The sequence below is a fragment of the Pygocentrus nattereri genome, chromosome 11, assembly GCF_015220715.1.
Source record: "Pygocentrus nattereri isolate fPygNat1 chromosome 11, fPygNat1.pri, whole genome shotgun sequence".
Classification (NCBI taxonomy): Eukaryota; Metazoa; Chordata; class Actinopteri; order Characiformes; family Serrasalmidae; genus Pygocentrus; species Pygocentrus nattereri.
This window is the reverse complement of record NC_051221.1, coordinates 30444869-30471403: the sequence shown is the minus strand read 5'-3', so window position 1 is coordinate 30471403 and position 26535 is coordinate 30444869. Positions and strand designations below refer to the sequence as shown.

General features: G+C 40.8%; 2 protein-coding genes across 17 annotated transcripts in view; both read left to right on the top strand.

Moving 5' to 3' along the window:
- myo9ab (myosin IXAb) overlaps nt 1–19270 on the top strand; it is a 106205-nt gene extending 86935 nt beyond the window's left edge. For 7 of the 16 annotated variants that reach the window (XM_037542567.1, XM_037542568.1, XM_037542560.1 and 4 more), the window contains 25 exons: nt 186–296; nt 423–545; nt 746–895; nt 2415–2725; nt 2936–4030; nt 6425–6512; nt 7115–7321; nt 8133–8233; nt 8315–8412; nt 8519–8739; nt 8961–9077; nt 9249–9437; nt 9526–9573; nt 9781–9892; nt 10406–10467; nt 10579–10771; nt 11182–11310; nt 11421–11526; nt 13121–13252; nt 13349–13472; nt 13718–13771; nt 14515–14532; nt 15098–15291; nt 15522–15664; nt 16772–19270. In XM_037542567.1, coding sequence (XP_037398464.1) covers nt 186–296; nt 423–545; nt 746–895; nt 2415–2725; nt 2936–4030; nt 6425–6512; nt 7115–7321; nt 8133–8233; nt 8315–8412; nt 8519–8739; nt 8961–9077; nt 9249–9437; nt 9526–9573; nt 9781–9892; nt 10406–10467; nt 10579–10771; nt 11182–11310; nt 11421–11526; nt 13121–13252; nt 13349–13472; nt 13718–13771; nt 14515–14532; nt 15098–15291; nt 15522–15664; nt 16772–17178 — 4533 coding nt within the window. In that variant the 3' untranslated portion in view covers nt 17179–19270. The remainder of the gene's footprint in view (nt 1–185; nt 297–422; nt 546–745; nt 896–2414; nt 2726–2935; nt 4031–6424; nt 6513–7114; nt 7322–8132; nt 8234–8314; nt 8413–8518; nt 8740–8960; nt 9078–9248; nt 9438–9525; nt 9574–9780; nt 9893–10405; nt 10468–10578; nt 10772–11181; nt 11311–11420; nt 11527–13120; nt 13253–13348; nt 13473–13717; nt 13772–14514; nt 14533–15097; nt 15292–15521; nt 15665–16771) is intronic. The other 9 variants (XM_037542561.1, XM_037542572.1, XM_037542573.1 and 6 more) reach the window with 8 other exon arrangements.
- Nucleotides 19271–22503: 3233 nt separating this feature from the next.
- On the top strand, nt 22504–26409 carry trex3 (three prime repair exonuclease 3). Its single transcript, XM_017699340.2, has 4 exons — nt 22504–22532; nt 22759–23048; nt 23394–23453; nt 24995–26409. Exons 2-4 carry the CDS (start codon nt 22988–22990, stop codon nt 25513–25515), a joined length of 642 nt encoding a protein of 213 aa, XP_017554829.1. The 5' UTR covers nt 22504–22532; nt 22759–22987; the 3' UTR covers nt 25516–26409.
- The last annotated feature ends 126 nt before the right edge of the window (nt 26410–26535 follow it).

The window sequence follows — 26535 nt, the reverse complement described above, 5'->3', positions numbered from 1 at the left end:
AGTGAAAGTTTGAAGACACAGTATGGACTACTCTCTCTCTCTCTCTCTCTCTCTCTCTCTCTCTCTCTCTCTCTCTCTCTCTCTCTCTCTCTCTCTCTCTCTCTCTCTCTCTCTCTCTCTCTCTCTCTCTCTCTCTCTCTCTCTCTCTCTCTCTCTCTCTCTCTCTCTCTCTCTGTATCTGTTAGCTTCCTCTACGCTTCAGTGATGTGTTGGTATTGAGGCAGCTGCGATACACTGGTATGCTGGAGACAGTGAGAATACGCCAATCTGGATACAGCGTCAAATACGTCTTTAAGGTATGATATATGATGCACACATGCTGTCAAAGGGACATGTTGGGCTCAGCTGCTAGGAAAAATCTTTGAAATCTAGGTTCTCCAAAAGATTGAACTGTGTTGACTTGTTTCTTTGCCCATCTGTAGGACTTTGCCCATCATTTCCATGTGCTGTTGCCAGATGGCATTGGTGCGAGTCAGGCTAGCATTCAAGACTTCCTGCAGAGACTCGACCTTGACCCAGATGGTTATCAAGTGGGCAAATCCATGGTATCACTTTTTTCCTTCTGTTTTAGTGAGAGTTGTATTCACTCAGTGAGACAGTTGTTCACAATGTTTTTTCAAATGGTATATTTTAGTGGTGTATAAGAAAACTAGGGGACACTAACTTGGCATTATAATTCATCTCTTCTGACTCTTATGAATACAATAATTCTTGAATAAATGTATAAAACCTCTACCCCCTCAAGGTGTTTTTGCGGGAGGCACAGAGGCAAAGGCTACAGGACCTGCTCCATCAGGAGGTGCTGAGGAGGATTGTGGCTCTGCAGAGGAGGTTTAGAGCTCTGTTAGAGAGGCAACTCTTCGTCAACCAGAGACGTGCTGCATGTGTCATACAGGTACACAGAAGCTCTGCTCCCAAACCTTGTCCTCCTTATTTCAGAGGGACATGACATTCCATGAACATTCTCATGTTCCCACTGAGGGTTAGTTGAAGTTTTTAAAAACCTGAGCATAAAGTTTATAGTTCACATTGCAGGTTATAGAGTTTAGCAACTGAGCTGGCCTGAAATGGGCTCTCCTGCGCTATAGGAGGTCCCATAGGTGCTGCAAAAATAACTGTCTGAGGCTTGTCGTGGCATGAACAAGCAAAATCGGTTTGTCACATCTGTTGGATGAAAAATAAAGAGGCATACAGAGAGGCTCAAAACACACAATATGTGGCTAGAAATGATCACATTGGTCATATAGTGATTGCTTTGGCAGCTTTACTCTTTCTAAGGTGTTTCCTTCCATTGGTTAAATAAACGTCCCTGTGTGTGTATGTGTAAGGAAACTGGCAAAATAATTGACGTTTAATTCATGAAACAAATATTTTTTGTTTGGTGGAGAAGTGGATCATACCAATGCTATGTGTGCATGCACGCATGTGTAAGTGTGTGTTTTCCCTGCAGTTGACCGTTTCATCTTTGGGCTGAGAAATAGACACAAAGACTTATAAAATGTGCAAAAGACTTCAAAAGTGTTTTCAAATTGACATTAATATTTTATGATGGTTTATTTGATTTAGTCATACAGAAGAAGAGGAGCCTAGTTCCCTTCAGGTCTTTTCTTTTTCTGAACATTTTCTTGTTCTTCTGCCAAAAGTAATTTAGACTTTGCAGAGAGGTGATGCAGAGAGGTGCTGTATTTTAAGTCTCCTGTGTATTATTCGGTAATACAGAGTTAAACGTGTTTACTGAGTTTTTTTCTTACATGTTCTGACCCGACTTTGTTAAACAAAGAGGTTCTTAATGCTGTTCTGTGTTAATATATTCATAAGTATGCAGATGCATTATGGAAACAACAGTCAGAGATACACATGCACACACAGTGTTTTGTTGTTTTGGCTCTGTACTCCAGCACATAGCACTTGAAATGAAACAGTATTATGAAGATAAAATAGGTGGTAAACCCTGTATGGTTCACCCAGTATAAATACTCTTGAATTAAAGTTGTCATTCGGCTTTTTTGCTCCATTTCAAATCAAGTTTGTCAAAGTACAAAGCCCAAACAGCAGAAATTGTCACTGACTAATTTCTTACTTTACACTGCCAAAAACAATAGAATGAAAATATTTTCAAACTAGTCAATATAACTAATATTTCTAATTTTTTAGATTATTGTACAAATATGGCTGATTTCCTGAAGGTTTTGGTAGTTTTAATTCATTATATGTAATGAAATTGTGTTGCTCTACAGGCAAAATCTTATGTTTTAACACGAAAGGTAAATAACTATTTGTTTAGAAATAATGCTTGAAACATTGAAAATTATGGCAGTTATATATAAACGCATGTGCTTGTATATACATGTTTGACACTTCCTGATGTACCTAAGCTGTCTATCAGTCTTACTCTGTCTCTATCTTTTACGCAGCACTGGTGGCGTGAGTGTATGTTAACTCACAGTAGAGAGAGAGCTGGTGTCACTGAGCTCCAGCATGGTGCAGCTGTGTGCCTGCAGGCAGCTTGGCGAGGCTACAGGGAAAGAAGACTGTATCTCCTGCAGAGGGATGCGGTTCTGCTGCTTCAGAGAGGATGGAGGCGGTGTATGCAGCGGAGACAGCGAGCCGCAGGCCTTATTCAGGCAACATGGAGAGCACACAGACAAAGGCTGAGATACCTGCAGCTGTGCAGAGCCATCGTAATACTGCAGGCTGCCTGTAGGGGGCACCAGGCTCGCCAGAGGTATAAGACTTATATTTTCAGAAACCTGTAAGTGACTTACTTTGCTTGAATTAATTTATAAAAGCTCTTATTATTATCATCGTTTATTGCAGAATTTGCTGTTTGGGTTGGTGCTAAGAATAAAGCATTGACATTCACAATTATGTGCTCTTTCCTAATTCCATAGCCTTTGTAGTATTATAATTTCTATAATGTTATTGCTCTTCTTAGGTGTAGCCTCTTGAGAGAAGAAAAAAAACACACTAATGAGGACAATGAAGAGCAAAATACTGCAACAGAAAGTTTACATAACCTCCCAAACCTTACTGATGCCCAGAGAACTGACCTAGACTTAAAAGCACTTCAGGAAAACTCAGAGATGTCACAGGAGGAGCAGACAGTGGAGGTCACTGAGAGTCTACTGTCAGAACATTCCAGAGCTCTAGATGATAGCACTCTTAAGAGCCGAGCCAAACGGGAGAGCAGAAGGAAGAGAGAGCTGGAACAGGCTACATTTAGTCTGGAACTGCTGAAGGTACGGTCCAATAATATTCCTCTCTCTGACCAACCAGTGGCCTCCATTGAAAACACAGCATCTTTGAAGGCTCCACCCCTCCACTCCTCTCCTCAAAGTTCCCTAGACAGCCATGGCAGTTTTGAGCTCCTTAACGTGGATGACGTGGAGCTAGAGGAAACGGACATTCACCATCATCCTGATCCATCCCTTGAAGATCAGTCCATACCAATGGAGGTGAATAAGAGTGAATCAGAATCAGAGAAGGCACCAGTAAGAAAGCTAGAACTGTCCAGTCCAGTTCATTCAGGTCAAACAACCTCAAAGCCTCTGTTCTATATATCAGATGAGGGAAGTAGCCCTGTCTGTCCCAAGACACAGACATCATCTAGGCCAAAACCTGGCAGAGATAGAAAGGAGTCTGTAGTGGTCCTCATCAGCATGCAGAAGGAGAGTCCTATAGACCAGAGCAGCCTGGAAGCCATGGAGAGGCTGGAGCAAGAGTGCAGGCCAAGCACAGCCCATCACAAGAGCATTTCCCCAGGCATTCAACTTGGAGAGGCTCTTTCAAATCGTTCTACTGGCCCGCCATCTCAGGCACCACTGGACCACGTCTCAATCTCATCTGGCGCAGCTACCCTGGTGGGAGGAGGTGCAGGACAAGACATCACCTCAGAATCCAGAACAGAAGAGAGCCTGGCCAAAATACAAGCTCAGAAGAAGGCAGTCACTCACAGTATCAGTATCAGCATGAAGGAAAAAGCCACTAGCCTGGCCTTCTCACCCAAGCGCAGCAGGCTGACCTTCTCCAAGTCAGTAAAAGCAAATGTACATCATTACATATCAGAGTTCAACAGGCATAACAGTCACATAACACCTTGAAAACAGCAGTTAGAGTTTTAATCAGGCATGAAGATTTGGTTTGATCCCAGATGCTCATGAGAATTTTCTGTCCAAGCCCGACCCAACACACAGCATTATGTTTTGAGTTTGAACCCGATTCGAGCAAATTTTTGTGTAAACCTGACCAGACCCAAAACGCATGATGAAGTTTTGAGTCTGAAACTGGCTTACATACAAAAAAATGTCTGCAACAGACCCAAACCTGCACATCGTCATCCAAAGTGTTGAAGAAAACCTGACAGGATAGCACAAATTACTGTGCACTTATATTCGCCCTCATTAGATCGTAACGTAAAACATTTATGTTAAAAACATTATTAACTAATATGCTATAATAAATGATTAGTTAAAAATTAAAGACCCTGTGCACTCAAAAATGCATTTTTTTAAATGGTTAACTCTTCTTGGGTGGCTTATTAGGATTATATGGATTGATATTTGTGTCAAATATGTTAGAATAGCACACATTTTGTTACTGAAAATGGATTTTCTCAATAAATCTGGAAAAAAGGTGCCATATAGCATATTGGTTTTGAGCATGAACTCGTCATGATCCAATAATGTGGTGTCAGAAAATGTGCTTACAGCTTCAGAACATGCCTTTGCTTATGTAATGTGTATATATAAATATATATATATATATATATATATATATATATATATATATATATATATATATATATATATTTGGACAGTGCAGTAAGATATTAGCTCAAATTTGACAATTGGTGTTGGTATTTAAAATTATGACGTTTTCAAATTTATATTCCACATCTGTCTTATAAGCTTTCAGATGGAGTAGAGCTATTCTGTTAACTTAGCATGCTAGAGTTTCATTCTCCCATCACAGGTTTATTCCAGCTCACTGAAGCTTCACTGATGCAAATTTAAATGATATAGACTCAGATCTGATCAAGTAAATCTATGATTGTGTGTGGAGCGAGCTGTTAGCATAAACATTTGCTTCAATGTCCTTGTTAGTCCTGTAAGCCTGTGTTAGCTCAGCAATAAGGCTTAAACAGCTTTACACACAGCCACAGTTTCATTTCAGCTCATTGAAGCCTCACTGACACAAGTTTAGAGGATAAAGACTCAAATGTAATTGAGTAAACCTATGTGTGTGAAGCTGTTAGCTTAAGTTACTTCTGATTCACTATCCTTATTAGCACAAGGGGCTAATGTTAGTTTAGCGACACAACTTAGCACACAACCTGGCAGGCTCATTATGGCTCACTGATGCTGCACTGAGGCAGTTTTAGAAGATAAAGACTCAAAACTGAGCATGTGAAGTCAAAGAGACTGTGCTGCATTGACAGAAAGGCAGAGTCTCAATGTTACATTGGGAGCTTTGTTTCTGTTCTTCCTCATTTCATAAAACATAGAGACAGCATGCAGGGTAGTGGGGGAGGGGATTGGGTCTAGGCAGGAGGAGACAGTGGGTGGTTTCAATTTGCATGATCATACATATTCATAAATCTTTGCATTGTTAATGAGTGTTGAGGATTAAGGATGCTCATATAATTTTTCATAGTTTCTTTGGGTGTAATAGGAGTACATACACAGTTATTCAATACATCAGTTAAATACCTGTAAAATATGACTTTAGAGAGATTTTAAATTCTGTTCAACAGATTTGTTCATCAAGCAGTGCTTTTGAACAACATTCCAAATGTTTTTAGTCTGGATAATCATTTTATACTGCACTGCAGGTTGTGTGGTGCTAATATAAAAATATATTACCTTCACCCATTTAATCCAAAAAGTGAGAAATCCTAAAAAAGATGTCCTCTGTTCAATTAATTGGTCATGTAAAAGTCTGCAGTTGGACAGCTCTTTCCTCATATTTTGGTTGAGCTTTGGTGTGATGGATCACTTTAAACGCCTGCATCATATGTATCCATTTTTCCACTGTTTTCAGACAATGAAACTATAGAGAAAAAACAGTAAGTAAGGAGTAAAAGTAAAATAGGGGGAAATGCCCGGTAAAGTTAGCTAAAAGTGATGGGCAGGCTGCGCAAACCCAAAGGTGAAATTTGAACCTGACCCTAGCACAACACACATTTAAAAAATGACTGCCCAACCTGATGTGAGAGGTCGAGACCCATCAGGTTCAGATATTGAGGATGCAAATATTTGTGACTCCAACTATGATAAAGTAATTGCTTTATTGAAAAGAAACACTCATTATAACACAATAATCAGTGTACCAGTAAAAATGCAGTTTTGCTTGTTAGATATTTTTTCAGATAGCATACATAAAATATCTTAATATTACTTACAGTGGTCTGTAATTTGTCCCTTAGGTCCGATAAAGATCTGGCGAATCAGGAGCGCTCTATGGCCTTGCAGAGAGAGAGAACATCAGGTTTCAGATCACTGAAAAGCAGAGAGGTGAAGACCATAAATCTCATACACATTCATTTATTTCATGCTGTTTCACCGTATTTGAATATGTCTGATTATTACCCATGTTGCGTATCACATCTTATGCTTCTTTGTACTGTTTGAAATGTTGAGAAATAATGACTTTGTCCACATGCTACAGGTTTAAAAAGCTACACTGCACTGTCTACACTGTGTGAGATTTTGAGCATTTTAATATAGCACTAGGTAGCAGTTTCTGGCTCAAGAAGACGGCCTTGAGATTATTTAGAATAATGTTAGAGCATTTGTCTGAAGTACAGTATGTGTGGATTTGTGAATGTGAATTTGCTTACACCTGCAGGTTCTAAGAGGCTCCAGTCCTCTTGCAGCCATCTACATTTTGCATAAACTGTGTGTGCGAGCATTATACAGAAACAGACTTTTCACAAGAGGACGTTATATTTAAATGCTCAGAATCTCACATAGCACCCGAAGTAACATCTAAACATGGCTCAGTTCAATTACTGAAATTCTTTCTTTTCACATATTTAGTCATGAAAAAGTCTGCAGTTGGACAGCTTTTTATAATATTTTGAGTTTTGATGTGATGAATCACTTTAAATGAACAGGTGGCCAGAGGTGGCCGCCCAAAGAAAGCTCGCGTGGCTCGGACTCGCTCCGACTTCCTGACCCGTGCCTGTAGCACTGAGGCTGATTCGGATGATGAGGATGATGATGATTACGAGTACACCCCTGTGCTCTCTCACACACTGCCCCTCCCAGAGCCTCCAGGCTCTCCCACTGCTGACCAGGCCTTCCACAGCGACTCAGAGATGGTAAACTTAGCCACAGTGGTGCCCCCCCATCACCCTGCTAACCATTCCCCAGCCATTGCACTTCCTCTGGGCCCTGGTTCTAACATATGAGTGCTAAATCTGTATTTGTGGTTCACACCAAAGGAGGTTTTCTCTCTAACTCAGCATTCTCTAACACATGCCAGTTTTTTGAAACAGTAATATAAATGAATGTATTTATTTGGCCAGTCGTTATTAGGATTCAGTTCTTGTGGAAAATTACTTTTAAAAGGAGATCATTTTAAATCTGGTTTGATTGTATTTGTTAGAAAATGCTGGTTTTATACACTCATAGCCTCCTGTAGTTTGTTACACCTGCTCTTGTTACTGGCTCTGTAGGTTTTGTTTCTGATCTATTAACACAGAGATATGGCTAACCTTAACTGACTTAACACCAATGTTCTTCCAGTGGATTTGCACCTTTGACCTGTCTTGCTTTGGGGAGGAAGAAGAGACTCTTCAGAGAAGACCTAACTCTGTTCTCTTTTTTTTTCAGTGCTTTTAGTAGACCCATTTATAGAAATTGATAACCCGCATGGTGTAGACATTAATTTCCATTTCCTTAGAATGTCCTCAAAATCGCTGTTTGAAAATACTCTCCTGCCTTGCTCTCATATTCTTTTATGAACTGTCCTTCTCTTCCATTCACTCACTCTTAGATGCTCATTCACATGTAGTGTATATACTTTTAATGTTAGCAGCAGCAATTACATATGTACAGTTGCTGATGTTGCAGCTCACAGATATAATATTATACCTTAATTTTGTTCATGGTGCTATGGTCTTGTTGTAGCCCTCTCAGAAAGAACAGAAGCGTCTGCAGAAGACTATGTCCTCAGGAGATCTGTGCAAAGTGGACTCGTTAAGGAAGTCCTCATCACATACAGACAGCAGGTCAGCAGTTATTTCCTAATCCAGTTTTCAGATTTGGATGTTTTTCCATAGAGAGTCATAACGTGTGTTGTTTCATCTCAGCAGGGTCAGGGGTAAGATGCGCTTCTGGGGAAAGGGAAAGCATAGTGATAAGATGTCCACCAGTGGGCGCTCAGCAGATGGAGATCTCAAACCCAATGGTAAGAACGGGGAAATAATGACTCTTCATGTAACCAAGTATAAGATTTTTTTCAGGTGATCAGCGCTCTCCTGTTTCTCATACTCTCACTTTCTCCAACTCCCCAGACTCCCCCTCTGGCAGTCCGGAGCGGAGTAGAGCGCAAGATCGTGTTCGGGATAGCAAGGAGAACAGAGAGCCAGAAACAAGGATCATGACGATGAGGAGGAGGCGCAGTTTAAAGATCAGCAGCATAACACAAGAGCCCACTGCATGGCAGAACGATTCTCTCCATATCCTCTCCTGCACAGCTGACTATCGTAGCATGAATGACTTCCTCATGAAGAAGGTACCTTCAGATTTCCATGAACATTGCAATGATGATCTTTACTAATATTATAATATTTAGCAATATGACTTTGGGTACAGGCCAGTGTCATTTCTGAACTTAAATGCAGTGAAAACATTACACATAATCAACAATATAAACCCATAATCTGGAACAGCCTCTCTTCAGTCTTGTTTCTCTTATTCACTGTAATTGATTTTTTATTTTTTTTGGTCTGATAGATAAATGATCTGGAGACAGAAGACAGTAAGAAGGACACTCCTGTGGATGTGGTGTTTAAGAAGGCTCTGAAAGAATTCCGCCTCAATATCTTCAACTCCTACTCCACTGCCCTTGCTGTAAGCACCTGTCTGTTACCCACAGATTTTTGTAAAACTTGCATGATGATGATCAACTACAAACTAAAAAATCTAACCAAACCAGTTAAGATTGATCCGTTTAGATATCTGGTTTCCTGCCTTCAGTAGCCTATTACATTTTATTCACTGGTTCACTCTTACCCATTTCAGATGGATGATGGTAGAAGTATCAGGTATAAGGACCTGTATGCACTCTTTGAGCACATTCTGGAGAAGAGCATGCGTCTGGAGCAGAGAGACTGGTCTGAGTCACCTGTCAAAGTTTGGGTTAACACCTTCAAAGTCTTCCTAGATGAGTTTATGACCGAATACAAGCCCATGGATAGCACCCTCGGCAAGGTAAAGCTTGCAGCCCTTATTTTGTGATACTCTCTGCCTGGTCATTATTCTTTGTTTCTATCTGTATAACACTTTGTCTTTGTCACAGGCTCCTAAACCAGAGCGCAAAAAGAGAAGGAAAAAGGAGACAGACATTGTGAGTTCCTTAGTTGCTGCTCAAGAATTTTTTCTGTAACACTGTTTTAGGTCAGCTTAACAGTGTTTTTCAGTCATCTTAATTTATTAGCAAAACTAGCCAAATAATCCTAGATTAGAAGCCTAGTGCAGTGTATAATATTTATCTGACTTTATCTGCTGCACTCAGAACATTAGAGCTAACCTAAATCTCTGCTGCCCCCTGCAGGTGGAGGAGCACATGGGTCACATATTTAAGTCCACTCAGTACAGCATCCCCACGTACTGCGAGTACTGTTCTTCTCTCATTTGGATGATGGACAGGGCATGTGTCTGCAAATGTACGTTTTTCAGTTCTTATCCTCTACTTCATCATTGATTGCTTTCTTTTATTTTTTCTACCTATTTCAGGTGTCAGTGCCCATTTTTTTGCCTATTACAGTACCTTATTCTCACTTAGAGCCACATAGAACTCAAAACAGTTCTGTCAGATATTACATATTTGCAATACCCTGTATGTCTCTACTTTAATGGGAAAATTTAAAAAAAACTAATTTTAGCTTCCTTACTGCCTCTAGCTCTCACTAATGAGCTTCCTAAGTGTCTGCCTGCTCGTGTGAGAGCACTGTAATCAGATATACTCAGTCCAGCCTCATACATTTTTCTGCTTTCATCTTAGAATTACCAGTAACACCCTGTCCATCCTCCCCCTCTGTTTCTCTCTCTTAACTCATTCTGATCATGCTGAATAGGATGTTTGTTTTGCATGTTGATTATAGCAGGCTGTAATTCCAGGGTTGGACTATGAGTTTAGAGTGGAGTTTTCACTGATGTTGCTTTGTTTTCTGTCACAGTATGTCGGTATGCATGTCACAGGAAATGCTGCTTGAGGATGACCACAAAATGTAGCAAAAAGGTAAGAAATGGGCAGCTTTGTTTTGTTGTTTTCACTTGGGCTATTCTTAAATTTTTCATCAAACAAAACGTGTGTGTGTGTGTGGATGTGGATGTGGATTTGGATGTGCAGTTTGATCCAGAACAATCTTCAAGGCAGTTTGGTGTGGAGCTCTCTCGGTTAACCAACGATGAGAGAGCTGTGCCTCTGGTGGTGGAGAAGTTAATCAACTACATAGAGATGCATGGTCTCTACACAGAAGGCATCTACAGGAAATCTGGCTCTACCAATAAAATCAAAGAGCTGAAGATGGGGCTGGACACAGGTGAGCCACACCTGTTCTGCATATATAACCAATACTGCCAAAACCTGTTTCCATCACAAAGAGACACAAATAACAGTTACATCAGCAGAGTAGTTTTCGTGTTATTACTGTTAATGCAGATAACATTTTGTTGCTGATTGTATTTGCTAATTTGAACGTTGGTGCCTTAATTTTTGGGTTTGGAAATTCTAATGCGTCCCTCATACAAGAATGATGTATGCGTTAGTAAGTTACCGTCCAGCGTTCTTTAACTCAGGGTTTTCTGTCAGCTTTGTCTAGTACTAGAACAAACTCTGCAAGCATTGCTCTTGAAGTGAGGCATTAGAAGGATTATTGAACAACCATATACCACAGAAACACATGCATTGCATGTGTGCTGAAGTTAATCTTCATGGTGACTCCTATTTCAGATTCAAACAGCGTGAATCTGGATGACTATAACATCCATGTCATTGCCAGCGTACTGAAGCAGTGGCTGAGGGATCTGCCCAACCCTCTGCTGACGTTTGAACTATATGAGGAGTTCCTAAGGGCAACAGGTCTGACTGTGTTCCTCAGTAAGCCAGAACATCTTCACATAAAACATTTACTTGGTATTGCCTCTATTAATAATTTGACTATTGCTTTTCGGCATGTTTTATTGGTGCAGGTTTGCAGGACAAGAGAGAAGTAGTGAAAGGGGTTTACACAGTAATCGATCAGCTCAGCAGGACTCACCTCTGCACCCTGGAGAGGCTCATCTTCCACCTCGTCAGGTATGAAATCAATAGAATGAGGCTTTTTCTATTGGGAACAATATCAATTGTTTTTTATGCCTTTCCTTTATGTTTGCTTTTAGTGTATAAGACATCTTTTGTAAATACAGTTACAGTAAAATATAATGGTAGGAATCTCTAGGCACCTCACGATTCAATTCAATTATGATTTGGAGCACTGCAATGCGATTATAAAACATTTTTTCTATTTTCACATTGTATGAGGACTTGTACTTTTAAAGCAAATTTCTATTGATTCATAATGAATGTACTTCCAATATATTTTATTAAGTAATCAAATGGAAGTGATGTAGCAAGTAAACTAGAAGGTTATCAGTCACTGCTGTTTTGTTTTGTTTGATGGCTGCAACTCATCTGTGATAAAATGCGCTGTTACAATAAAATAAGATGCAGTGGTAATGGATGTCCACGCAGCACGTTACAGCTGTCCTGCCTGTTTTCTTTATTGATTTTATAACTTGGTTTTTGGTCTCGTGGTAGAGAGTAGGGGGATCGCTGTCAGTAAAATATCTTTGAAATGGGATGTGTGCAACATATTTGAACAAGAAGCTGGAGAATAAGAAGTGACATCAGCCTCGTAAAACAGCCGAATGCTTAGACACTTTACTAGGAACTGCTCTACTTTAGAGAAAACGTGTCCTGTCAGGGAGACATACTGGGCATAAATGTTCTGGCTGCCAAGTAGGTGATAAGGAGATTTTTGTTGAAAAGACAAACTGGCTCCTCTTAATATTTGGGTTGTGACTCCTGACCTAAACTGGCTTTTAATGCAGAGGGTGTCAGTCAGATTTCTCATACATCCAGTTGTGTTTTTGTTATGTGCCACCATAGACTGTCCGGGCGCGGCACTTCTGCACTTCCAAGTTTCGCTCCGTCAAAATTAAGTTATAAATTAAATATTTAGAAAATCTATTTTTGACAATTGTGAATCAATTCAAAATCATTCACGTCTGTATTGCGAGGCATCTAAGAATAGTTTTTTCCTGCACCCTTAGTAAAATATATATACATTTATTTAAATTAAACATTTAAATCTAACATTGAAATAATCCTGGACCTGAAATAATCCCGGGACAAAGTAAGTTATATACACAATTACCTTTTAACTGTATCAGCAGTGCCATTGTTAATAGCAGTTACCATAGTTACCAACTGCAAAATCATGGTAGTGTCATAGTTAAGAATATAGCAACAATACTTACCAAAAAACGCCATAGTAAAATTAGGCATTTTGATAGTTAACTATATTCTAAACATAGTTACCATAAGACACCGTTCTAGTTAATGGTAGAATTATGTCTTAGTTCCCAAAAAAGGCACCTAGCAGTTAATGAGAAAATTGTACATTAAATCTTGTTCCCCTTAACTACCATACAACCATCGTTACCATTAAGAACCACAGTAGTTCATAGAATTATGGTTAACAATTCAAAAACCACAATTACTCTGATTTACTATTGTAAACTATTGAAAGAGAGGGCTTTTCATTCATGACAAAGCAAAAATGTCACTGGTACAAGAAAGGTAGGTATGACATTTATTTTTGGATCTCAATTATATGTGTATTTTTCAGGATCTCACTGCAAGAGGAGACTAACCGGATGTCTGCTAATGCTTTAGCGATTGTGTTTGCTCCTTGTATTCTACGATGTCCTGACAGCATAGACCCTCTGCAGAGTGTGCAAGACATTAGCAAGACCACTGCGTAAGATATTCATATAGGTCACACATTTGTCTGGGCAAGTTAGTTCTGTATGTCATAAGATCTATATTTAACTTTGCACATGCATTTTCTCTTCAGCTGTGTGGAGCTAATCATCTGTGAACAGATGAACAAGTACAAGGCCAGACTGAAGGACATCAACACGCTGGAGTTTGCGGAGAGCAAAGCCAAGAGCCGACTCACACACATTAAGAGATCTATGGTAAGAGCAATGACAGTAAAACTGATAGTAAGAGTGCTGAAGTAGGATCAGCTGCCAACCTCCATCTATACCAATCATAATCTTGATATCCTAAATCCTCAACTGTGCAAGAAACTGCTTTGAGATTCTGGACAGTTTGTGTTGGGTACTGATTAATCAGTTTTCCACCTGATTTGAAGAAGCACCCATCCCACTAACCCTTCTCTCCCCTCTCCCATCCCACCCCTCACCTCCCCCTCCTTCAGAAACCAGTACTAATTGCTGTTAGGTTTATGAGCATAACCCGAACTGCCACCCCGGTATGTATGCAAGAGCGCTGTGATCTCTAGACTCTGTGTAGTCGTTGTAATCAACATTAGTGCAGCATTGTTGCCAACTTTGTCAGTCTTTCGTCGTCTCGTCACCTGTCTGGTCTGTAGAAGATGTGAAGATAGAAAAGAGTGGATTTTGAACAATATCCTGTCTAATGACTGTCTTTTGTCCACTAGGCACTATGTTGCCGAGCAAGCTGACCGTCCTTGTCCCGTGGCTCGTCTTGGGGGTCATGTACAAAGCTGGATTCATGGGTTAACAGGCTTAAATATGAGCTAACATAGCCCTAAAGATAAATATACTCAAGGAAGCGCTGCAAAATCACTGTCTTCTAAAGAAGTGCTAAAATGTGACAGTAAGACATTGGCAATTGAATGTGACGAAGATGTTGCAAAACAATGTCTTGAAAGTGTCTTGACTCCATTTGATTAACTGGTTTATTGCAAGTACATACACCCTTCTGATAGATGCCCATGTTAGAACTATTGAATTATTGATCTTTATTAATTTCTAGTTATTTTTTTGCTTTCTTTCTTAGCAGAAGAAAGTAAAATGAGTCCAGCGAGCTGCTGACCTAAATTTGAGCCAGTTAGCTTACTAAATAATGAGTTCAGCTTTGGAGTTCTCCCAGTGGGACTAGTGTGCATGCAGCCCTAATCTTTTTACTAATAATTTTGTTTGTTTTCTTATTTCTTTTCTTGTTTTTGCTTCTCGGCTCAATAATGCGCAGCCAAGTGCAGTTAAAAAGGTAAAGCTCTGTGTGTGCAGCTTTGTCTTTGTTCAGTGTTCTGCCCCCTGCAGGTCTATTTGAGTACTGTTTGTTTAAACTGTAATCCTTATCAGTGAATTAAAGTAGGATTGGGCGAGATTTTTAAATTGAATGTTGATGTTACATGTAGACTTCATGAGGTGCTTTGCATGTAAACCTATTTGCTGATACATTGCTGAGATAGCAGTACATAGTAGGTTTATTTTGTACTCTTAGAAACATTTGTGTACAAGTAAGCAGCAATGTTGATGATCACCATTAATATACAGGCAAATAAACAATGTGTTGATGTTAAAGATAGACTTATTAAAACTATTGACGTTACGATTCTACTGCCGTATCAACAATTTTTCCAGTGTCCAGTTTCCTGTCTTCACATAATTAAAATTTCATGCTCTGTGTTCTAGGACTGTCATTTTAATTGATGGAGTCTGTCTTTTTGTCTGTGTCTTTCTCCACAGGAGACAGTTTTCATTCATATCACCTTCTGCCTGTTCAGAGCTGAATACAGTGAATTTGGGTTTTATTTCTTTTTGTCTTTTAGGGTAAAGGCAGGTTGCGCAGAAGCAGCCACCACACCCCTTCACCACCCATGAGCCCACGGTCTCCTTTGGTCACTGAGGGGGAGGGTCCAGATGATGAGGGGGTGGAGTCAGGCCTGAGTGAACAGCAACAGGCAGCAATGCAGCAAGAAGAGAAAGTGCTCACTCGGCAAATAGAGAACCTACAGAAAGAGAAGTCAGTGTCCCTCTCTCTCCCCCTCTTTCACCATCATTCCCACTGTGTCTGTGTTTGTCAGTTTGTTATGAGGGTTTGTTTGTATGCCTGTTTAGTGAGCTTTTCTGTGTTTCTCGGAGTCTTTGTGCCCCCCACCCCAAAGAGGAACTTAATACACTGTAAAATGTTTCAACAGTGTTTGCTTGTACTGTGTCTATGTTTGTAATCTTTTTCTGTCTGTGATTTTGAAGGGAGGAGCTGACATATGAGATGTTGGCTCTGGAGCCACGTGCATCTGATGATGAGATGCTTGAGTCTGAAGCTTCTATAGGAACAGCCGACAGCTCAGAGAACTTAATGGCAGAGCAGGAAGGAGCAACGTCTGAGGCCTGGGGTAAAACTGCTATATATATATATATATATATATATATATATATACCTAGAATGTAACTAAACTGCTGTAACACACCATAAAACTGAATATGGTAAAATAATGTCTACAGGAAAATGGTTTAAAGGCAGCTATATAACATATTAGGATTTCTCAGTTGGCCAGTTATCTTAAGTCCAAATCAACCCAGTTGGTACAAGAAATAAGGGATGTTCTTCGCTTGTATAGGAGAACCCTCACTTCAGGTTTTAGTTGGCCAGCTTAGTAAGAGAACCTGCTTTGTGAAATACCCCCAGATCTGAAAAAGCCTCCTCTTCAATCTGAACAAGCTGTATGCACATGAACTGGCCACTAGGTGGCAGTGAAGCTAAACCAAAAAGACAGGAATGCCTTACTTTGAAGCCTGTTTGATATTTTAATATCTTGCAAACAAATGAGAAGACTCAAAATAATTTATGAAATCATAAAATGTTATAATGTATAAAATAAAGTTTATTTCTACAATGGACCTTGTGTCCCTGAATGTTGAGACAAGCATGTGACCGTACAAGAGTAACAGCAAGGCTGTGGATAAGAGAGGCTGAAACGAAGCAAGAAGCATTACTGTTCAGGGCAGGAGAAGAAACACTCCTTAGTGCAGTTGCCTGAGCATGTCCATGTGATATGTGGGAGAATTGCTCATTACATAAATGGAATAGGAATTTGTGACTCAGTGAGGCTTGAAGCAGCTCACGAAGTCATACATTTATGGACCGATCTTCACAGAAAATCTTGTTTAGCCAATTTTCAGGGCAGGTTTCCTTCAAAAATCATTGCATTGCTGTTCAGAAATCCCTAAGGGCTTGTTTTAGCGTGTGTCTGGAAACCAGTTTAATAATGCTCCCTTTCATAAATACACAACTGTATGAAGTGAAATTTCAGCATATTTTCTGTGATTGTGAATTAATAACTAAGCTATTAACAAGTTATTATTTAATGTTTCTTATTCTTTCATTTCCCGTTGTTTGTGTGCTGTGTAATGTATAACTCAGAAAGAGCAGAGAAACTAGGTTGCACCAATTCCTGTTCATGTTTACTTCCATGAAACTCTGCTCTCCATCTGCTTTGCAGAGAAAAACTGTTCCACAATCCGCTCTAGGAAATCAGAATCCAAAAGCAGACGTGCTTTACGCCGCCAGCCCGAGTCTCTGGACTCAGTCGACTCTGCTGTGGCCTCTCTCTCCTCCACCTCTTCTGCTCCTCACTACCGCTTCCGCTCTTCCTCCTCTGGCCCTCTCTTTTCCTCGCCTTCAGGGGGCGACCACCATCTCCTCCCGGAGCAGGAGGAATCAGAGAGGCCCATGCTGACCACTCGATGCGCCTCCAGCTCAGAGAAGATCCGGCCAAGGAGCAGAGGGAACCGGAGCTGCCCACCCAAGCCCCGCGAATCCGGGGAAGGAAGTGGCCGGCGCAGAGAAACTGAATTTGGTTCAGTGCAGCCGCTGGTGCTGTATGGTAATAATGAATTTATGGTGTGAGGAAGAGAGGCAGTAACCTACAAAGCTGAAGCTGGTATTCAGAGCCCTGTTAAATTGAAAACCTCTCTCTTGTGACAAATCACATTGGCTGAGAGTGGAAAAGAGTGCAAGAGAAGTAATTCAGGGGAAGAGTGCTTTGAATAAAGACTGTGAGAGAGACTGAAAAAGCTTGCGGCCCCTAGACAGCAGACACATATTAAGGTCAGATGTCAGCTAGGGATGACAGTGAGTGGAGGAAGAAGAGCAGAATGGAGCATGAGGTATGCTGGAAGTAAGCCTGCCAAAGCAAAACCACCCACATCTATGTGATCCACCCTGCTGTAGAGAGGACCTGCTGGACTGGTCCTTTTCACACTGCTTAACTTTTAGCTGTCCATACTCATGTTTACAAAACTGAGCCAATTAGAAGTCATCTGACTTCGACAGACTGCACAGTGCTTTGCGACCACTTTTTTCTTCACAGTACTGAGATGTCAGTGTTTCAGGCATCGCTAATGTGCTAAATATGTATGATAATATTGTATTATTCAGAGGGAAAAAAACATTGTACATAAAAATGCAGTGCTGCTGGATGGTCCATGTGAAAAGCGTTTACTTGTCTGAAATTTTTTGCAAATTACAATGGTATGTATGTTTTTTTATGTGTTTTTGTGCCATTGTTGTCTTGTAAGCGTGTTTCCTTTTTTTTTTTTTTTTTTTTTGCTTTTGAAGAAAAATATCATTAGAGGATGAAGGGATAGACAACAGAGAGGTGTGACATGCAAGCAGAACAGCCATAATGTAGCTTTTCCATTCATAGCCATATTCACATTTTAATACGTCCAGTTGAGAACTTGCCTTCTCTATGTTTCTTCCTTTTCTTTGTTGAAATGCTGGAATACATTAGTGTTTGTGTAACCAAATCAGGACTTGAAATATTTGTTCCATCTTATTTTTTATGTTTTGGTTGTTTAAATACTGTTCGTAATATATTGTTCTGGTGTGCTATGACTTATATGTATTACTTTTTCTGTGAACCATTTTTAGTTCCAACAGTATGATGTTTTTATTCAGGCCATCTGTAACCACTGCTCGTCTCTGAGCTGCAGACATTTAATCAAAGTCCTCTTTAAAAAAAATTCTTATTTCCCAGGAACATAGGCATAGCATTTAGTTTCAACACTAGTAAAAAATAAAATGGAAACACATGCCAGAATCTCATTAATCCAGAGTAATCATGTACTTATATACAAGCACACGTTGTGGCAGTCAGTCCAGTATATATACTATAGTACCTTAAATAAGTGAAAACCCAGAAAAGGGTTCAAATGAAGTTGTTCACTTCTTGCTACTGTTACAATAGCTGTTACAATTAAATCACATATTCTACCAGTCAGTATATTGTATAAACATTCATTATGGTGTAATCTGTCAAGCAACATGCAGCTACATTCTTCTGTGTCTTGAACATGGTATGATAACATGCAGCTTTTCCTGCCTTTTTCGTGCAGCTTTTGAAAGACGAAGTCTTAGCATAAGATCTTCCCATTTTGTGACACTATGGATGAACTAGTTAGTCAGTTATTCAGTGTCTCTTCATCTGAATGCCAGGTCTGTATGAGCAGCTCTGCCTGTTCCATCTTTACAGCTCCAGAAACATTAGACAGCACACACACACATCTGAGCACAAAAACAAGAAAAGAAAAAAAACAATGGCATCCATGTGCATCATGTGTTGTATCCCTCATAAGTGAATGTACTGATCACTGGAAGGCATGCTTCACGCTGTTCTTCACTTCTTTCTTTGACATCTGTAGACTTAAAAACGTGTAGGAAGAGTGTAGGTCAAAAAACACTGAAAGGATATATTATCCTGTTTGTGATGCTAAATGTTGAATGATCCATTTTGTGTTTTGACATATTAGATACAGTCTGAAGGAACCAGCTTGTGCATTGATTTTTTTTTTTTTTTTTCTGAACTATTATTATTATTATTTGTGTGCTCTTATGGGCACAGTTTGCCTGTGGTGCATATATTTCTTTAATTACAAATCTGGATGTGGATGTAAAAATATAATGAGCATCCTCTTATTAAAAGACTAACTGAAACGTGTGTACACTGACTCTTTGATAGTCAAAATAAACACAAATGTAAAATGTGCTTTTTATCACAGTAGCATTTTGAGGTTTTCCACATCATTTCATCAAATTTCATCTAATTATCACACCTTAAATACAGGAGAATGGCACTCAATAAATAAGAGGAATCAGTGGACTAAAAATCAAGCTAGAAGAGACATTTTAAAGGGGTGTTGCTGCAGTTTCCTAACGTCAACTGAACAAGATTTGCCTTTTTGTTTACTGAAGTTCATGTCCTGTCTGGTCATAATAATAGTAATCATAATATAGCATTTAAAAGGCAAAACATTTGTTTTTCTTCTATCAAAATATAATGGCTTTTGCCTGCCTCTCAAACATCTTTAACGATTTCAAACACCAGTTTTTATTGTTTTGTGTCACTGTGCATCAGTGGACGGGGAAAATAATGTAATAAATATATAATCATACTTTACCTCCCCCTCCCACCACCTATTATAGGGCACGCTCAGCTAGCTCCGAGAACCTTCATGATACCGTACGGTATCATGAAATGCGGTGCTGAAGGAAAACGCTTCATGATTTCCAGTTCACTTTGATTTTAAAGCATGGTCAGGTTTGGCACTGAGAAGAGCAGAGTTTAAGAGGTTTACCCTAAAACAACACATCACTACTTTGGGCTGCTTAAAAAAACAATGCTAAAGTTAGGTTTCATTTATTGTTACTGTTACGTTCCCACAAAAGGTTACAGTCCAGGGGAGAGTGGGTGGAGATGGCCCACCAGTGAGGAAACCGGAGTATACAGGAAACAGATTTAATTCAAGGACATGCACGTCCATGCACGTCCATGCACAACACTATACAATGAACACAAATGATCACAAAACACCAAGACGACAGACAAGGACGCTGAAGAACTGGACCAGCCTGGGGGAGAACGCAGACGACACCAAAGGAAAAGAAAATAAAATAACTACACTGGCTTGTATTTGTATATCTTGTTAAGTAGCAAAATAAAAGAGCTGACTGCTACTCTAAACTAAACTAGACAAAAAGTACAGGGGGCGGTGCCCGCCTCTAAACTAGTGTGTCTAGACACGCAGACTACCTGCGTGTGGCGGTGTAAGTGCGCGCGCGTTCTAGACTGTTCTTCCTCCCAGCAGGAAACCAGCTCAAACACAGCGGGGAGAAAGGGGAGACAGTAACAACAACCAATACAAAATGACAACAGCAAAGAGCTAAACTGAGAGACAAAAAACTTCACAACACAGCGAGATCTAATCGAGCAGCACACCGCGAACACAGCAAGCGAGCCGAAGGCTTCCGAGCAAGTACCGCCGCGCAGCTATTGAACACGAAGTCCCGCCCCTCTTTTGGTCCGGACGCGCCCTCTGAGTGGCCAGTAAGTGACTAGCATCGTAAGATGATGAATGACACCCCGATCCACCTATTAGGTGGAAGATAGCCCGACCGGTGCAGAAAAAAGGAGAGAAACTAGAGCTAACGAGGGAGCATGAAAGAGAGAGAGAGAGAGAGAGAGAGAGAGAGAGAGAGAAACACGCACAGGGCGCCCACACGTAACAGTTACACTACATTTCAGTGAAGTATTGATCCATTATGTAAAAAAGGTCCTTGACTTTTATGGAAGTTCCTCAGCATGTTCTTCATTTACAGCCACAGCTGAGTTCCAAACCTTTCCATTTTAACACCTCTGATTCAGCTCCAGAAGGGCTTGACCAGCAGGAAATCGCTGAACTTGTGGCTGGCTGTTAACTGAGGGCAGCCTAAAGGCAGGTGGGAAAAGCACCACAATTGTCCTCAAGTAGTTTTTTAAGTCAGTGAGGTAACGGTAGCTATCAACAAACTTACAATGAAAAGTTGTCTTTATTTGTGTAATAAAGTTCACAGCGGGTGTAGCCTGTGTTTTACTTGTTCACAGAGAGCATCCATCCATCCATCCATTTTCTAAGCCGCTTCTCCGTCAGGGTCGCGGGGGGGTGCTGGAGCCTATCCCAGCTGTCATTGGGCGGAAGGCAGGATACACCCTGGATGGGTCGCCAGTCCATCGCAGGGCAGACAGACAGACACAGACAGTCACTCACACACTCACACCTAGGGGCAATTTAGCACATCCAATTGGCCTGACTGCATGTCTTTGGACTGTGGGAGGAAACCGGAGAACCCGGAGGAAACCCACGCAGACACAGGGAGAACATGCAAACTCCACACAGAGAGGACCCTGATCACCCGGCCAGGGAATCGAACCCAGGCCCTCCTCGCTGTGAGGCGACAGCGCTACCCACCACGCCACCGTGCCGCCCTTCACAGAGAGCAACTCAACAAAAAAGAAAGAAATACATAAATAAGTAAACGACTCAGCCCTGAGGATCCAACCCAGAGCTCTGGAGCCCCTAAAGCCCGCCGGCCAGTTCAGGCCTGCCGCACAATCCTATCCGGCCCCCAAAAGTAACTGAATTTTCTGTTACATTTTTTAAAATAATTAATATTAGCCCGTTTCACAGCGTGCGGCTCTAAGGTCCCCAGCATGCACCGCAACATAATGCGCTCCTACCCCAATAACAATCTATGGGACATACGGTTCCACCTTAATTCTACACAATTCTGCACAATTCCTCGCCAGTGATGTCTCCAAAATGCTAATTAGCTGCTATAAACACAGACACTCCCAAGTCTTAATGAACTACAGCAAAGAAAAATGCCAGGTGTTTGAGCAAATAGACAAGTTTAAAAGACATGAAACATTTTGAATATTTGAAGTGTTCATGTAATATTTCAAGATCTACTACAAGTGTCTGTATTTTACTGCTGACGTTTCTGCATATGCTGAATAAACCATGGCCACTTCGGGTTTCAGCACAACATGAATTAAAAATGAAATAAAAACGTTTTTTTTCTCCGGCCCATGGATTTGGCGAGGTGTTCTAACATGGCCCTTTCACTGGTAGAGATTGACACCCCTGCCCTAAAGGGATATAGTGGGATTTTGTTTCTTTTTCTTAAGCTAAATATCTGGTGCGTACTAGATACTTTATGGTGAGCACCCAATACTATCAGCTGCACACCATAGTATCTCGGCTGATTTAACATAAACTACACCACATCCCTTCAGGGGGCTCAGCGCAAGGCACGTGTAGTCTTTCAAAATTCACTTCCACCTTCAAGCTACATCAGCGGGGCTTTTCATCATCTTTACCCAGGAAATCCTGCTTTAGACTGTGGCGCTGCTGGGCGAGGACAGCAGACTGTTTACAGGGGTGGTTAGTTTCTCTACAAGGTCCCTTTAACTGAATGTGCCTTTTAATAACTGTTTTACAGAGATTCCAGTCTTACAGGCTGTAGCTAAAACCGTTGGCTTTATGTAACGACAGTGTAGTCACCGCTTTCACAGAGGACACTGCAGCCTCACACAGCGGCTCTGCGCGCTCAGGGCTGCTCTGTTCGCTGGTAATTCTTTTGTTCGTTTTTTGTTCTTTCGCTTTTCAGCTGTTCTGGTCAAATCTGAGCCTCTGGGGCGACTCAGCACCGCGGACACGCCTGTCAGGCCGGGCGCAGCTGAATTCCACCTGGATGTATCATCGTGTACCGTCACATGACGAACATTCAAAAGTTAGGAACCGAAATCGAAAGTGAGTCAGAGCGCAGAGGGAGGTGCGGAGTCTGAGTCAGCGCAGAGAACCGCTCTTCAGCGCAGTCTGTTCGAGCCGCTGCGGTCATGTGCTTCCTCTGGTCTCCTCTCGTCCTGTTCCAGAAACTCTTCTCCACACGTCCACCCGGTAAGCTTACAGTCTTTCAGTCCGCCCTTTTATCTCGCGCTGCGTTTGAGCGGAGAGGACCCTCTGTGTGGTGGTCTGTTCGCTGCAGTGATTTCTCTGTAAAGCCCCTCAGCTCCGCTGACCCGAGCGGTCTCGGTTTGACCCGTTTGGGCTCATTAGGAGCTGATCTCTGTACTCAGTGATGGTGTGAGTCGGTGTGGAGGTGGAGTGAACCTGCGCTCCAGGTGAGTCTGCAGGGCAGCAGCGAGCTGTAAAGCAGACGCTACTCCAGTTTCCCTCCACACCTCGCTCTTCTTCTCGGGGAGATGGAGACAGTGCTGCTCCTAAACCGACGTCTTATTGCAGGTGTGAAGCGACATGGTGAAGAGACGCCGGTGTTCTTTGACCTGGAGACCACAGGACTGGGTAAGGAGGCTCTAAACTCCTAGTTTTCCTTACTTACATGAACTTTCGCTACATACTCGACTTTCTCCTGAAATAAACGAGTAGAAATGCTCGCACTTACACTGCTTCACTCCTCAGAGCGCAGAGAACCAAATATAGCCCAACACTTTCAAAAGGATCAGGCTGTAAGATCTGCTGGACGTGAAGGCAAAACAGCGACCCGCTCGAGTTTAAGGGAGCGTCTAAAAAGTGCACAGCCTGTAAGACTCAAAAGGATCACATGTGAACACAGTACGGATTGTAGAGGCTGTAGTGCAGGGATGTCCAATCTTATCCGCAAAAGGCCGGTGTAGCTGCAGGTTTTCACTCAAAACAGGCTGAAGCACACCTGGTTATAGTTGTTCAGTAATAATACAGTAATAAATAGATTATTACCAAAATCAAAGAAAGTAAGTTTTCAGCACTTTGATGGTTGTGGTAGGTACACAGGAGAATGAGTGATTTACTACATATGATGTCAGGGCATGGATACAACAACAATAATAATAATAATAATAATAATGATGATGATGATGATAATAATAATGCATTAATACCTTTTTAAAAACGAATCTATACTAAAAATCAACAAACCAACAGTAAGACACACTCAGAAGTTTGTAGAAGACATTTAAAAACGGTGGTTCTTTGGGGGTTCTTCAGTAAAGAGCAGAGTACAGAGCATGGTTCTATATAGAACAGTGAACACTCAAAGAACCCTTTGCATAGCAATAAAATAGCGTTCTTCTACAGTTACAATGTGAAGCTTGTAACGATAAAAGAACCTTTTTCCTATATAGAACCATGCACAGCACATTCTCTGTCAGTTTAAAGAACCCATTCATGATGCAGGGAACATTTTAATCATGCAAAGGGTTCTGTGAGTGTTCATGGTTCTATGTAGAACCATTTACTTTGTTAATGAGCCCTTGAACCATCATTTATGTGTGTAGGTTCTTATGAGGATTAGTCATTCACCCCTCAGTTTAGTGTTAAAAAGTTATCTTTAGTAATTGTAAGATTTCAAGCTTACCTTTTAAATGGATTACAGTGTTATATGACATTTATGAAGCATTTAATCTGCAGTAAGTCATTCATTCTTCTGTACACACTACTGAACTTCCTCAAGGAAAGATCTGGAAAATAGTTAAACTACATAGTTAAAACACACGGCCACACATAAAATCACTTAACCTTTATTTATTCATTTGTATTTATTCTAATGTCAGTGTTTTTAACATAAAATACTGCCAAGACGAGTAGCTTTATAATTAATACTCTCAAATGTCTAACACTACACAGTACTAAGGTTTTAGCATCAAGAGTTCTAAAACTGTTATTCGGTACTGTCACTGTAGAGAGTGCTGTATTGTGGGAAAACTTTAGTTTAGAGAAGTTTATTTCGGATTGATATGATAAGGCACCAGCAACGATCCAGTGGTGTGTCAGTTTTACTCGTACAGAATTCCTGTTTCAGTGACGGTTTAAGGAGTTTGTATCCTAACTCTCTTGTTTCCCTCCAGACACTGCTGGATGTGATATAGTCCAGCTCTCAGCCGTCAGTGGAGACCAGGTTTTTAACGTCTACATGCTCCCTCGCTGCCCCATAACCGAAGGCGCCTCTAGAGTTACAGGCCTTACCACCAAAGGCCGAAAACTTTTCCTGCACAGGCAGCCGGTGGATACAGTCCCAGTGCAAGAGGCTCTGATGTCATTCATCTCCTTCCTGAAGACCTTCAGTAAACCATTTCTAGTGGGTCACAACTGTAAGCGGTTTGACTGCCCTATTCTGCTGCGCATCCTGAGGGAGTTCTATCTGCTGGACCAGTTCAGAGGTGTGGTGTTAGGCTTTCTGGACACACTGCTTCTGAGTAGAGAGATGTTTGCACTACAGAAGTACTCTCAGCCCTACCTGGTCCAGCATTTCCTCCAAAAGAGCTACAGAGCTCACAATGCTACCGAGGACGTGAAAGCACTGCAGGATCTGTACACAGTATGGAGGCCAAATACAGAGCTGCTCAACAGGCACAAGTTTATCCTGTAGCAGACCCAGGAGTCGGCTAGTTTATATGCTTTTATTAGTGAGTGCAGTAGTAACTTCATTCATAGTAGCTACTGAATAAGTTTGGGGTTTAAGGGATCATTGGGGAGCTAGAACAGTTATGACTTATGCGAGTTAACCTTTAACACCTGAAGTCCAGTTATTTCATACAAGACTCATTTTGATATCTGATCTTTTACACAGCACATTGTGCAAATTTACTGGCACTTTTAACCTATCGGTAAAAAGTTTTGAAACGGTTAATACCTCCTTTAAGACAAGTAGTAACATTCATGCAACTCTTCATTTGGAAAACTGATCAATCAAATGGACACACAGTTGTTGAGGTGTGAATATGCAGTTCAGTGCAGTTTTGCATTTGAGCAATTTTGTTTCATCTTAAATGATTCAATTACATTTGACTTCATGAACTCATTTGATTCACCAAATACCTTAAATGACTGTCATTTAAAGTCCATCTCTACTTTAACATTTTAATAAACCCATCAACTGATGTCTTGAAGGTGCTGTTTTCACTAATCAGGCTGATAAAAGCTGAGTAATAGTCTGCAAACGTAGACCTGCACATCAAACACTGATCGTATTAGCAACATTCAATACAATGATTTTAGAGCTGGATTGAAATAAAACATTTTCTCTCTGTAGTTTATCAAATATGCGACTACAAACGCAGGCCTTAGGATCCACACGAGACGACGGTCAATCCATTTTTAAATGCGTTTTATTTTGTCCGGTTACTCCAGTACTGTTCTCTGTGATAGCTTATGTTGTGTATATGAATACTCAAAATGTTTCTCCCAGCATACATCAGATTACTGTCTGTACACTGTATTGCAGAATATCTCAAATCTGATTAAAGTACTGAAAAAAATGTTTTGTAAGTTTTGTACTGAATCTGTTTATGCTGGCCACTGTATACATGTTCACTTCACGTTACATGCAGCTGTGAATCTCCACTCACAAAGGAAATGAGCATTTTCTGTCTCATGCTGTTCTATTTGA

Excerpts from the sequence above, each read along its gene's own strand:
- trex3 (XM_017699340.2), top strand. The coding sequence starts at position 22,988 with ATGTGCTTCCTCTGGTCTCCTCTCGTCCTGTTCCAGAAACTCTTCTCC. Across the intron at positions 23,049-23,393 it reads CTTCTCCACACGTCCACCCG|GTGTGAAGCGACATGGTGAA; the intron begins GTAAGCTTACAG and ends GTCTTATTGCAG. Across the intron at positions 23,454-24,994 it reads CCTGGAGACCACAGGACTGG|ACACTGCTGGATGTGATATA; the intron begins GTAAGGAGGCTC and ends GTTTCCCTCCAG.